General features: G+C 48.3%; 2 protein-coding genes across 3 annotated transcripts in view; one reads left to right on the top strand and one right to left on the bottom strand.

The window, feature by feature from the left end:
- Positions 1–8,536, bottom strand: part of sit (ELOVL fatty acid elongase stuck in traffic) — a 29,330-nt gene extending 20,794 nt beyond the window's left edge. Inside the window, exon 1 of one of the 2 annotated variants that reach the window (XM_087354818.1) lies at positions 8,403–8,536. In XM_087354818.1, coding sequence (XP_087210944.1) covers positions 8,403–8,448 — 46 coding nt within the window. In that variant the 5' untranslated portion in view covers positions 8,449–8,536. The remainder of the gene's footprint in view (positions 1–8,402) is intronic. The other variant, XM_022064255.2, reaches the window with a different exon arrangement.
- LOC110829970 (very long chain fatty acid elongase AAEL008004) lies at positions 2,878–12,607 on the top strand. Its single transcript, XM_022064257.2, has 9 exons — positions 2,878–3,166; positions 6,973–7,060; positions 8,857–9,047; positions 9,649–9,729; positions 9,977–10,033; positions 10,186–10,291; positions 10,946–11,082; positions 11,385–11,567; positions 12,306–12,607. Exons 2-8 carry the CDS (start codon positions 7,000–7,002, stop codon positions 11,559–11,561), a joined length of 810 nt encoding a protein of 269 aa, XP_021919949.2. The 5' UTR covers positions 2,878–3,166; positions 6,973–6,999; the 3' UTR covers positions 11,562–11,567; positions 12,306–12,607.
- Positions 12,608–13,774: the final 1,167 nt, after the last annotated feature.

Raw genomic sequence — 13,774 nt, 5'->3', positions numbered from 1 at the left:
CACAAATAAGTTTTCCCTGAACGAAATTGGTTGGGAATTCGAAATGTCACCCCCACCACCACAAGGCACCATCTGCCCCGACCCACGTGCCGCGTTTAGTGCGATGGAGCGTCTAAAGGCGTCAACATCGCAAAAGACGCCACAATCACCCACAGCGAATTCAGAATTAAAATTATGCACGACGGTATTTGACTTACTTCGTGAGGCTCTGAGCAGACCGCGGACTCGCCGCAACCGGCGACTGGTATCGCCCGGGGGGTCAGCCGACATTTTCTGCGCAGTCCCTGTCCGGAGACAGCGCCTGCCAACAACCCTCGCTTCACGTCGAGGGGCCGCTGTTAAGCCTCAGCCTCTCTCAGTGTACGGACTTACTTCATACTGCGAGAGGGTAGCAACGCATTCTCGGCGGCGAAACGGAACTGGCAATGTTCAAATGTCTGTCTTTATCGTCAAGAAATACAAACGTTTGAAGCAAAGAAAATGTTAAGCAGATGCAGTGGTTTCGCCGACAGCAACGCAGACCTCAAGACCGAAAATCTGTCGGTTATGCATAAACACACATACTCGTAGAAGTCGTCATTTACAATTTAATGGTTTGCTGTGCAACAGTCAGCGTGGCTTCCAAATAAAATGCGAGAAACGCCGTGATCCTTCGGGTTCTAGGAACACCTCCGCCTGACCTCTGGATGGGTCAATTGGTCCGATTGAACTGCGCTGGCGCGGTGCGCGACAGACGACGCAATGACCTCGTTCAGAGCGAATCTACTTTCGGGGTGCTTCGTCGCGTTCCTGAGAACCAGCGACGTGGGCAGCCACCCACGTCTTCTTCGTTTCTCGTTTCATGCAGAGATGGCAGCTGCTGAGGCTTCCATGAAATCAGGTCAGAACGACTTGCAACGAAGTAGAAATGGCCTAGTTTCCGCACTTCCACGCCATCAGACGAGTCCATGTGGTCCATATCTGGGTCGCGTGACTGACGCATAGCAAATGCACTGCGAAACGCATAAATTACATTCAGAAGACGATGGCTTATGCGCTGTTGCGCCACGTGGTCTGTCATCACGGCGACGATGACAGAGGCAGAAAGCATCTCTGAAACGTCGGCAGGCTTCTACCAGACAGTGCATGAGCCAAGAAGAAGACAGTAATCTTCGTGCTGGCCGCCGTGAGAACCTCCCGAGGGGGGCGTGGCGTGACCTAACCTAATTTGAGGATGCACCCCGTCGACGAGAGACGACACGGGGGAATCGACTATCATTCTTTTTAAACTTTTTCAGGGAAGACTGTGCTTCATAAAAAAATTCCGCGTTTCCGTTTTCGGAATAAGCGCGAAGTTCTTTCGTATTCGCTGCGTATTCCCTGGCAGAGAACGAACGCCGATTTCATGGTCCCCGCAGTGGAATGCCCTCTTCGAAACTGTGCCACTTCGGTCGGAAACTTCTTCTGCACTGACCGTCGCGGCAGTTCAGTGCCTTCAGAGAATCGTTTCTTGTAACGAGGCTTACCACGTGGTCACGACAACATCGCAGCCTTCAACCCTGAAACCCACTTCAGATCGCGCGAAGACCGAGGATCACGAACGCGAGTTTCGAAGTTACGTCGAATTTTCTTTTCTGGGTTGTTAGAGAGAGTAAGCTCCGTTCTCGAAACGCCCACTTGAGACGCGGACACGAGGCTTAAGATCGGTCATCATTCTGAGGTGAGAATGCCGTGAATCTGAAGGAATGTAAACTTAAATTCAATGAACATCCAGTACCACATTCAACCCACGCCCGACCAGCAGTTTCTGAAATGAAACACCCGTCCGACAGACGCGACGGTCGCATCAACAGTTCACTGAAGAACTCTACCCAAAGGACGCACACAAACAAAGACCAGTCCAGATCCTAGATTTCCCGCATGTCGGATGCCGTGACTCGGTCTGCGCGGGTTCGTTTGAGGAAACCGGGCGGGCGCAACCAGTCGCGAGGAGTTACTCCGTTGTCATCCGTCTAAAGGAAGACCCGCGGATTTCAGAATGAGGGCTGTGGTTTCGTGGCTCAACTACGCTGTATCAACTGGGAATGAAGTGGGAAGTATTGAAGGGGAAGGGGCTGCTGTCTTGTCTTCGCGAGGACTGGCAAAACCGGTCGTTTCCCAGGCCCGAGCGTCAGCTTCGGCTTGAACTTTCCGGTTTGAAACACGAAGTGCAAGGATTCTGCTGCACGCGGAATAATCGGCGTCGGATGTGCCAGATCTACTTCGAGCGATAATCGTGTCGCCTGCCGCACGCACAAACAGCCAGACGCATCAACTGGACACACGCGACAAGTGACGTTCAGAAACTGACAGTCGCTCAGAGAGTCACAAGATTCGTGATTGATTATGAAACCCCGTGATCACAAGCGTCACATGACACTAAGAAGATCTCCTCCCGCCCGCGAGTGAATCTGCCAAGCGCTCTCGTGCCTTCTTCAGCCTCTCCTGCTAAAAACCCTCTGTCGTCGCCTTTCGCCCTGGAAAGCTGTTGCGGTTCCTTCCGAAGTGCTCACATTCGACGCAGCGGAGACAGGCTTAAAAGTTTCGCAAGAACAAACAGTCGACACGAAACGTTTCCAATTTCCTCGCCAACTTAAAAACTTTTTAAATAAAAAAAAATCACCTCTCCATGACCGTTTGTTCGAATCCCAGACAGGCCATGAATATGTTTGCGTTGTTCATGGACAGCTGAAGAGGTCAGTCAGCTGTGTTGAACGACCAGGGTTGGGATTTTCGTGAGCCCATTAGATGACGATGGCGTGGAGCTCGGTTACACACGGGACGGGGGGGAAGGGACGATCTCACCTTCGCCTCCGCAAAGTGAAACCAACAGAGGAGGGGGAACTTCTCTGACAGAGAGAGATACTTCCGGTGAATCCAACCCCCAAACCTCCCACGTGAGTGGCCCCCTACTCCTTCGTCCGACTCGGTCTATATATGAGAGGGCCTGCAGCAAACCGCGAGCGTGGTGATGCTGTGTCAGTGCTCGAGTGACGTCCAGCAGCGCGTAGTCTGAGTTGTGCGGTGTGCTTCGGGATGGGCGATGCAAAGAAGTAGATAAACAGGCGTGAACACATTCGTGCACATGCGCACAAGTGGACATGAAGAGCTGACCGACAGCAGGACCGAAGCATTTCGTTTATTTTAGGTAAGGCGCTAAAAAGACAGACAGACTGACGAAGTTTAACGTAACTGTCACCCCTCGGCTCCGGGCACGAACTGCTGTAATATCTCTTATCGGGGAACCTTGTCGCTCCTGGCGGTGAGTCATGCAGATCCAGCCGGGACGCGACAGAGTTGCGTTAAACTTTATCGGCGAACGCATTTCGTTATGGTCTAATTTCCTGCTGTTTACAAATTTTAAAGTTTTTCACGAGCTTTATGAACATTGGGGAGGGGGAGGGGAGCTATAAAAATTTCCCCTCTGGCTCCGTACAGCAAATCGAGACACCAAATTTCATAACAATCTGTGAAGGGTTTTCGGACACGAAACACGCGGAAGGGCGAACAAACTGACGGCCGATACGACCTCTCCATTAACGTTCATCAACGCTGAACAGACGCAAGGTCTCCAAAGATCACCAAAGCACTGACGGATACGACGACACGACTTGGTGGCCAGACCTTCGTTTGCAGCAGTGGAGTGAGATGTGATCACGTGACCGTTAACCCATCTCGGTTGTCATAACCTTCACTAGTTTTCGCGGTGGTCCTCAGTCTCTCCGTCATCTCGACTGCTCACTGATCGAACAATGAGGTCTCCGATTCAAATTCCGCTAAGGGCACGAATTTCCGTCCCTTTCTTGTGCTGTATTCTAATGAGGACACCGACAGAAGTTAGTGAGGTTAGGTTTTCCTCAGCCACCCGCAGAATTCAGAGGGAGCGCAACACAAACTCAGCCTAACCTAACCTTGGGCCCAGGGCCGGTGGGTCACGAGGTACGCCCTTCAATTAATTTTGTGGTGCAGAACGAGAGAAGGAAGTTCACGCGTTATTTCGGAGAGAGAATGGTCGTGTAGAAGGCAGAGTCGATCGGTCAGTCCGTCCGTACACAGAAAACTCTACAGCGAGTGCGCATTAAACAGATGTTCGTTACATCTGATGGGCCTAATGTCTGTCGACACAATCAGATTTTATTTTAAAATCGACCACCAGCAGCGTGCACTTTGCATGCGTTTCTGGACGCCGAAATGGCTCGGGGGGGGGGGGGGGGGTGTCTCTATGCTGGCCGTGGCCACTGTTACACTGGCTGAAGGCCGAATCTCAAACTGTGGCGAACGCAACGCCATGTGCGCACTTGCTGGAAAAGTTCTGCCAAACTCTGCTTCGCAGCGAGGCCAGCGCCAAAGCAACGCGACGTCTCATTCAGAGTCCAGGCCGCGCGCATTTTCCTGCAACGGGAATGCGACCAGTCGTGACTAAAAGTGTGCCTTGTTTCGCCCAAGGACTCAAGGCGACTGCATCGCGCGGGGCGATGCACAGTGCACGCAAGCAGATTGGTCTGTCCTTGACAAGGCCGAAGCTGTGGGCCGGGAATCAAGGCTTCTCTCGGCTTGCAGAATCTCGCTTGCAACGACGAGCGACCGGCCCTGCTGCCTCACGCGCGGAGAAACCACCAGCCGAAACGAGTTCAGAATGCAGGTCGCGCGCTTTCTACTAATTTCCGTCCTGACGGTGCTACTTACATTCAAATGGTGTTAACAGCTGTCGCTATGGCAACTGGAGACATGAACATTCGCGACTCTCAAAACATTAAACAAACAAGACGTAACCTAAATCTTGGCCGCTGGCAGCTAAGCGACCTCCGTCGTCGTCACTCACGAGCGTCTTGACTTCTTTAATATGAAGGTCGACGACTTGGAGCTGCTTAAGCTAGTGCATCAGCGCCTTGGCTTGGACGGGGCACTGAAACCTAACCTCAGGCCTTCGGATTTAAAAGGAAAGTCGGAAGTGGGGGCCACAGGGAGATACAACCCCGCGAGACGACTGCAGAGCGCCTGAGTTCCAAATAAAGAACTGAAGACGTGGATTGAACTGGCTCAGGGTCGTGTCCAATGGCGGGCTTTGGGTTCTGCATGTTCGGTCCACACCGCCGAAGACAAGCGGCTTATTCCTTTCAACTAATTCTTATGAATTCCGAAAGAAATTCTGACACGTCCTACGAAGCGACGCCCGGACTTCATAATTATTGCAACCTGTCTGTCGGGTCATATAACTGACAGGTTACATACACCCCACGCAATTTCGTAACAAAATGTCAGCTGCCTGAACTCTTGGGGTGACATCGTCCGCAACAGATCCGCGAAAACTCGGAACACAGTGACAGCGAGAACTCTTTGTCTTCATTGCCAACAACAAACCAGAAATGCAGAAGCGTCACAGAATAACCAGACGACTTTCACGCGGGCGATTCATTCTGTCGTCAAGTTGTGCTGACAATGCGACCGACGCTTGCATTCCTCGAATCGGAGGACTTCGGAAGGTTCTGTAATTAGACCATAAGGGGCAGCAGACTTGTCCCGGGGTACGTGAACACCGAGCTGTATCTGGGTGGGGCAGTGGCCAGTGCAAGCGACCAGGTTGTTGCTATTTCAAATGTCATTGTTCGCTCCGAACAGCACATGGGTTGGTGGTTCTTGTCCAGGAAGCACGTTTACCGACGACTTTTTTTCCAAGAAGGGCCTGGCGACTGAATCCCTGGGTAGAGAAACAGAACGAAAGACGCAAGTTTCTCGCCTGTGCGTGAGATCGCAGGACCAAGCTCCGAACTTCACTCTCCGAAGCTGATTACTTATTGCACCAATCAGAAGAAAACCCAATCTCTAAGAAACGGGTCGGTGATCTTTCAGAAAATCGCAGGATGATGTAAGACCCTTTGGTCTGAAAGGTTCTCTTCGATATTGTGAATTTTCTACTCTCAATGCATTCCAGCGTGGCACTGAGCGAGTGGGTCACTTCTGCCGAAAGAAAAAGAAATTGGTAGGGAGGCGTGGCCGGTTTACGGCCCCGCCGTAGGCTAGTTCTGACCGAGTGAACGCATTCTCTACAGGTTGCGTCACAACAAAAACACGGACAGAAAGTTTGTCGTAAAAGCACTCTTTGGACATCGCTAAAAGCGTCCTCAGTGGGATCTGCCACGAGGAATGGAACGTGTTGTAGGCCAGCGACTTGAAGAAACGACAAACATCCGGTGATCGAATCGGTCTGGCTCAGGGCAAAGACCAGCGGCGTTGACCAGCTGAACGACTATTAGCTTCTCAAGAAGGGCTCTGCTCGAATGCGCACAGCCTCATCGGGAGCTTCGCGGTTCGGGAGACGTGTCTTGGAATCAGGGCAAGGGGCTCCGGAAAATGCTGGCATACTTTCAAGCGGGGCGCATACCCTCGACAAAATTCGACCGCTGAAGACTCTTCATTGGAGTCTGAGAGGCAAGAACGGTTCTTATGCACTGGAATGACTCGGTCTCCGCAGGATCGTTTGAGTGTGTTTGTTCGCACCACCACGCGCTCCGGGAGTCACTTGTCACTCACATCCGGTGACGCAAGGAGCATTAAGTCGGGAAATAAAGCGGAAACAACTTCGATTGCTTTCGCTTTCGTAAACGGGGACCAGCTTCTACAATTACCGCAAACGCGGTGTTTCCTGTTGAGAAAATGAGCTTTCTAGCGCATCCTACTGATGCAATCCCCCCGAATCCAACAGAAAAACGAACATTTAGCAGGGACAAGTTCGCTGCCACTCAGGTAAAACTGAGGCCGACGTTCGAGGAGGACGCGCCACACGCCGCAAAACTGGGCGGTGGCGCTGAACTCTTCAAACGCCCCTCTGTAGTTACGTGCGCCACGTCAGCAGCTGTGCATTTGCATTTTGAGGGGGGGGGGGGGTTCGTACCACAGCATGGACAAGTTGATCTTTGTGATGGTGAAGTGTTGTTTTCTTTGCTGTCCAAACAGTTGCAGCTGGCGGTAAGACTCGGAGCCATGTCGGGACTCGTGCGAATGGCCATTGACCGCTACGTTAACCTGGTGGACTCCATTAGCGGTGAGTGGGTATGACACACAAAATCTCTCAGACGACAGAATAAATTAACAATCGTGCAATTCGATTATTCGGCTACCAGCACATAACCTCAAAGTTTCGCACCGCAGCCACGCTTGAAAATGCCAACACACAGAGCTTGTAGGCATGCTCACAATCTACGTCGCGCCTGGGTCCAGTGGTATCATGCCGAAGGGTGCACGCGCACTTCGCGTGGCTGCCATGTTGTTCTTTCGCATTCTACAGAGAATTACATCAACGACGTCACACGTTTTTCGAAGACCTACACAGACGCTAAATTTCACGATCCTACACGAAGCCCAAAACTTCACACGTCTTTCTGTAGATGTCACGTTCGTGCCGCCGCCCTAGCTAATTACCCTCTAAGCCTGCAGTTTTTAACCTTTCCCAGACGTTGGGGCAAATTCACCCCTCGCTATCGACTCGCGATCTATTAGAGATGGTTCCAAATTACGCCTACCTTCTATTACAAATAAACCTCTTCTCTTCTCTTTGGCATAATCGGTCTCTAGAGACGCTTGAAGCTGTGTTCCTGCCACGACTCGCTAGTATCCCTCCGCGTGTTTATCAGCGTGACGCTAAAACACATCGGCGGACCGAGGGTTGCGAACCCCTGCTTCGGTAACAAGATAGGAAGAATCCACCGACAAAGTGGCGTCAGGTTCATGTTGGAGCCACGTCCCCAACATTCCGCACAGACGCTGCGTGTGGTTTACTTCCATGGCCTCACGTCCATCAAAACCGGCTCTGTATTTGCGAATTTAAACTTTTAAAACAGAATCCGAGACCGACCCAGCGTAAGTCGGCAACTTCTCCGGCGTGTGAGTAAAGCGGGCCAGTATGTTCGCGGACTTGAGGCGTCTCGCACGAAGCAGAAGCAAGTGCCTTGCCGATGACGCTCTGGCGGGCAAAAACAACTCCCTCGGACGGAGTCTTTCTTGAAGAGCTGACAGTCCCTTAGAAAAGCAATAACTTAACCCGTCACTTCTGACAACCGTGGGTCCATTAGCGTGTTCAGGAGAGCCCACCACTGGGTCATATCCCGAGCCAGATGAGTCCAATCAACAACCTCATGGTTTCTCCTTTAAAAACCCTCCCACTTATGCCTAGATCTCATATTCAAGAAGTTTTCTCTCTTTGATTTTAAGACCACTCGACTAGTACACCTCTTATCATCTTCAAACAAGTTTTACCTTCAAATCATTACACAAATTAATCTCGGCCTCCTGTACTGTCACAATCTCAGGCGAGTTCACTGAACGAGTCATTTGCCCTCCAGCCGCACAAACAGCTAAGGGATAAGAAAAAGAAAAAACAGACTAACCTGAGCTTCGGCGGCATTTCCTCCACAATTCCGTTCCTTCTGGCATTTACTCCATCACAGATGCGAAAGTTCTACCGGCACGACTCGGTGGCCAGTTACTCGTTTCTGAAAACAAGAGGCACCAGGTCAAGGTGAAGTGTTTCGTTAATGGAGTTTTAAGTTTAACAAACTGAAACCTGACGCCAACACACACACACACACACACAATTGTCGTCGTCGTCGTCCGTCGGTCTCTCGTCACTTCCATTGGCGTCCAACGCAATGCAGGCAGTTTCAACAGCACAGTGCTGTGATGAGGTGCCTGAAGCAAACCTCGATAGAAATGTGCACAGTTGCATCCACACCCTGAGCCCTCGCGTGGGTGTTAACGAGAGAACTGGAAACGGCTGAAATGCGCTTCCTCGGAGCGGCCGCGGGGCGCAGCAGAAAATATCGAGACATTTTGACGTTTCAGACCCCCGGGTGAACAACTGGCCCCTCATGGACAGCCCGGTCACCACGATGCTCATTGTAGCAGTGTACCTGTACTTGGTGGTGATCCTGGGTCCCCGCCTGATGGCCAACAGGAAGCCCTTCCAGCTGAACAGCGTCCTCGTCGCTTACAATGCCGCTCAGGTCATCTTCAGCATCGCCATGCTCTGGGAGGTACGTAGGCCTCGTGCTAACACTGACTCAACCACCTGACAGCTTCCGATTTCACCGAAAGCGATCATATTGTATCAAGCGACAGTAGATCATCGCTGAAAGTGATTCAGCGTCGTTTAATAATCTGCAATCCCCCGATCCAGATTTAATGGTTCCATAGCCATGACTCGGTATGTAAAGTCTCGTTTGTGAAAACTGGTTAGACCTTGCGAATGTGTCACAGACACGTTCCTCGGGGTGTCTGGCCTCGATTTGCAGAAGTTTGCCTGAGACCATAAAATCCTGCCACAGATTGACCTTCAGAGAAAGTTCCAGTAACAGTGAAAGTAAAGTGGGAGCACTACTTACCCACTGAACCCTTTCTTCAAAAAAGACTCTCATGCACATATGAGGTCACTGCAGTAACCTAGTAACCAACTCAAAATTATTCGAGTGTCATCCAACACTGAAACATGGAAACTACACACAGCTGGCATGGGGGGGGGGGGGGGGGGGCGCTCAGCGCCTGAACCGACTAAACACATGATGAGACACAGACACACAGCTTACATTCCGCTTCTAAACCTATGATGACTCTCAGAATGGCAATTCTCTTGCACAGCACCTGATGGGTGGGTGGCTGCTGGAGTACAGCTACAGGTGTCAACCGGTGGACTACTCGCACAACCCGACAGCCCTCAGGGTGAGTACAAGGCACCTGCCTCCTCCGCTCACTACACATCAGACACGATTCAACTGTCTAGAGTTGACGAAATAAAACGCACGTTTCCTTCTGTAAGGATCTCCCATTTGTGCACCACTGGTAGTGCAGCGTTCAAGCTGCCTCCATCACTTGCGAAAAAGGGGTGTACCTAATGAAGGCCATTTGTTGCAACCCTACTGTGTGTGTGTGGATAGGCCTAATCCTGATATTGCCTTGTTTCTTGCAGATGGCAAACCTGTGCTGGTGGTACTACTTATCAAAATTCACCGAGTTCATGGACACCGTGAGTGGCTAACAGACACTTCTTAATCTTTACTGACATAACTCAATCACAACAAGTCTCATTTATGGTATTACATCGTCCAGCCTGATCCCGGCCATCCACGTAACGTCTGTACAAACATGATTATGTCAAAGTGTTTGAACTTGTTACAGTTCTTCTTTGTACTGCGAAAGAAGGACAACCAAGTGACCATCCTGCACCTCTACCACCACACAGTCACTCCCCTAGAGACGTGGGTGTGCGTCAAGTTCATAGCTGGTGAGCGCAACAAAACTTTTATAAGAAACCCCTAAGCCCACGATCCTCACACTCAGATGGTCTCACAGCTCTTTGAAAAGTATACAAACTTGACAAAAAGAAATAAAAGGGATCAACACAAGGAAAAGAATCAGGAATAAACATAATTCAGTAATTTCACCGTCTTCCGAGATGTCCTGCAGAAAGCGACAGATGTTTCAGAAGTGTTTACTGTCTCCATCATCACAGCACTTGTCCTGATATGTCACTCAGTTTCTAAAGACTACATGGCACAACATCCAACAAGACAGCCATCTTCATACTTGCTGCCATGAGAACCTGAAATCTCACTACGAAGCACAGCTGTTTATCCAGAAAGCCTAATCAATGACTGCGCTAAGCCACTTAACATGTCTTAGGTAGTACAAACTTCCGAATGCCAATACACTAACGCGGCAAGCGGGACGGAACACGTCTCTGAAGCACGTGCAAAAAGATTATGCTTGGCAAGCGCGTCGTAGACTTCTAGCAATCCTTACTGGGTGGAGACCACAGTCTGACAAGTTTAATACAAACTGAATTAAATTTACTATAAAATTATGTAAGATTTTTAAGTGGTTTGCAGTGGAGCAGGGCAGCAAACTGTACTTCACACTTCTTCATGTGGTATTTTAGGTGGACACGGCACATTTTCAAACCTTGTGAACAACATAGTCCACATCATCATGTACTTATACTACATGGTGTCAGCCATGGGACCCCAGTATCAGAAGTACCTGTGGTGGAAGAAGCACCTGACACTCCTTCAGCTGGTAAGTTCATGGCACAATAGTGCCAACCGCAATCTGGGAGAAATTTGCAGAAACCTAAATATCTATTCCCTGCAAAGAACAATATTTATAATGAGTTTCTAAATTGTTTCCTACATAGTCGAGGAAGTCACACGAGTAAGGCAGCTGAGGAGCGCCAGAACTCATTTTCAGTCGAGAGTAAAAGTTTTAACAGGACACAGCTCAGACACGCAACTGTTCCACAGCAACATGTCTTAAGCAATGGAGACTCCTCCATGCCTCATAGTAATAATATGAAATTTCACTGAATTTTGTTATCGCAGCTGCAGTTCACGCTCGTGTTTATCCACTCGGCCCAAGTCCTCATTTTTGACTGTGGATACCCAAAACTGGTGGCAGGAATGCTGGTCGTCCACTCCGTCATCTTCTTCGTGCTCTTCTTCGACTTCTACCAGAGAACCTACTTCAAAGACTGTAAATTGCAGGAAAAGCTGCAGTAGATACACGTAAGCAAGCAGGAACAATTCAAAAACCATAAATTAATGATTATAAAATTTAGTAGTCCATTCCTGTCACAATGAGGCCCTGAAAAGAAACTCGGGGGCGATGGAGACAACAGCACTCGAGGCTTTCCCTTTCTGCCCACTGCTGCATTCCCCGAAGGCCCCCAGTGACCTCACGTACCTAACCTAACCAAACACCAAAGACATTAAATCCAGGGGATTTATTTCTGTGGCCTCACAACAGTACAGACTCAAACTAATCAAACTGTCACACATAACCTCAAAGTTTAGAACCTTTGCCACGTTAGTAATGGCTAAATGTTTAGAATGAATTGTACAGAATGTGTATCTAGTGGTGACATGGTATTCATACTATGGTTCATGAAAATCTATCAGTTGGAGAGAGGGACACAGGAAAAATAGTACCATAAACCTATCTTTCTATATGAAATGGAGAAACTACATTAAAACTGCTTCATACTGTAAAATATCTTTATGCCAACTGTTTCAGTATTCAATTTTCATGCAGTAAAGGCTCTCGAAAGAACAATGCCGAAGAGTTTAGTCAGCTCAGCAGCACTGGACACTTGAACGTTTAACAAATCAAATCAGAACTTGAAACCTTACTTAAGCCGAGATTGTCATAGTGGTGTTACGCCACCACGGCTCGATTTCTTGAATTTTGATAGCGTAATCTCCTCCACAAACTTAGCTTCATGATATATTACTTATTTGTTTCAGAACTACGCAGCACTGCAGTAATGACGTGTGCACACTCTACGACTGCGAACCATTGGAGATGATGAAATACAAATTTTTTAAAATATTAAGTGTAGTATTGTAAAATATAAGGAAATAATGTACATAAGTAAGAAGTGCAAATCATTTCCATTGGTCCTGTTCAACAGTACAATGACATGATGGATGTTAATTACCGTGCATATAAATATTTCATATTCTTAGTGATTTAGTTACAATTGACTAAGACACTCATTACTTATGGCTGCCTAAATGTTGAATCAAATATAAGTTTGAAAATGAAACCTAAGCCTAAAATCTGGCAGTGGCATTTCATCCACACCACACGCAATGGCTCTTATGTTGTGCCTTGTTTATACTCATCCTGCTCCAACTCCAAAGCGATCTTTGTACAGACTAACGCTGCATTAATACAGCAGTTTGATAAAACAGCAAGAACATTTTTTTGCTCCTTTAATCTTCTTTCCAACAATCTGTAACTAGTTCATATCAAACCATTATCTTCTGTGGAGTCACATCTTTTTACCATCAGCACATTTCTTGTCTTAAAAACAAAGTTTTCCTGCATATGGCACAGAACAAACCATTTTGTCACCATCAGCAAACTCCCTCAAGACAAAGTAATTTCATGTTACATTCATCTTATTTCTGAAGAGAGCAGAGGAATGTTCAGGTGACACAGATTTCACAGTGCCATTGCCTTCGGAAAAGCGTTTAGAGCCCGACGATACGATAGACGTTTATGTGGAACAGACGGAAAGAGAAGAAACTAAAATGAGAACAAACGAGATATTCCCACACATGAAGTACAACAGGTAATGTTAATCATATATATAAAACACTATATGGTCAACAGCACCAAAGTGCATTTCATTCTGTTCACATGCAACGAGAAACGCTTCTCTACAATACAACAGCTTTCTGGTGGTGCCTCAACTGTCCACCTCCCCATCATCCTCTACATCTTGTCACTCCACATAATATTCGGAAGTATACGAAAGGCTGTGAGGCTGGAAAATCTCATCAAACGGAAAAAATTCAAGAAGTATTACGGTCAGAAACCAGTGAGCTAGAAAACTTTATCTGACTGCTACGAAATATAATTTTAAAATGGTAAATGTTAGAAAAGATTAAAGTTATGTCATACGTAATATTATGACGTAAGTAGAAGAGATGTGGGCACGAGATGAAACAGACGTAAGCAGGTTACAAGCAGTACGGATGAAGTCTCCGTGAGCTGCTAAGCAAAATGAGGGAACACGCTTCAAACCAGGAGAGAAGGTAAGACGGAAAGACCAGAAACCAGAAACACTATACACTGCTGAAATGAAGGACAGTCTGATAATGGCGACAGGATTCTTTTGGTCAATAAACAATCACTGAGGATCCAGGAGGACTAGAGGAAAAACCTAGCGAGGGGAGATGTAAGAAACTCTGTAGGGAAAGAGAGG

This window comes from Zootermopsis nevadensis, unplaced genomic scaffold (assembly GCF_977971745.1).
Source record: "Zootermopsis nevadensis isolate Lab colony 2312 unplaced genomic scaffold, Znev_1.0 Znev_ptg000024l, whole genome shotgun sequence".
NCBI classification, from domain to species: Eukaryota; Metazoa; Arthropoda; class Insecta; order Blattodea; family Termopsidae; genus Zootermopsis; species Zootermopsis nevadensis.
The sequence above is the reverse complement of the archived record's forward strand: the minus strand, read 5'-3'. Positions and strand labels throughout refer to the sequence as shown.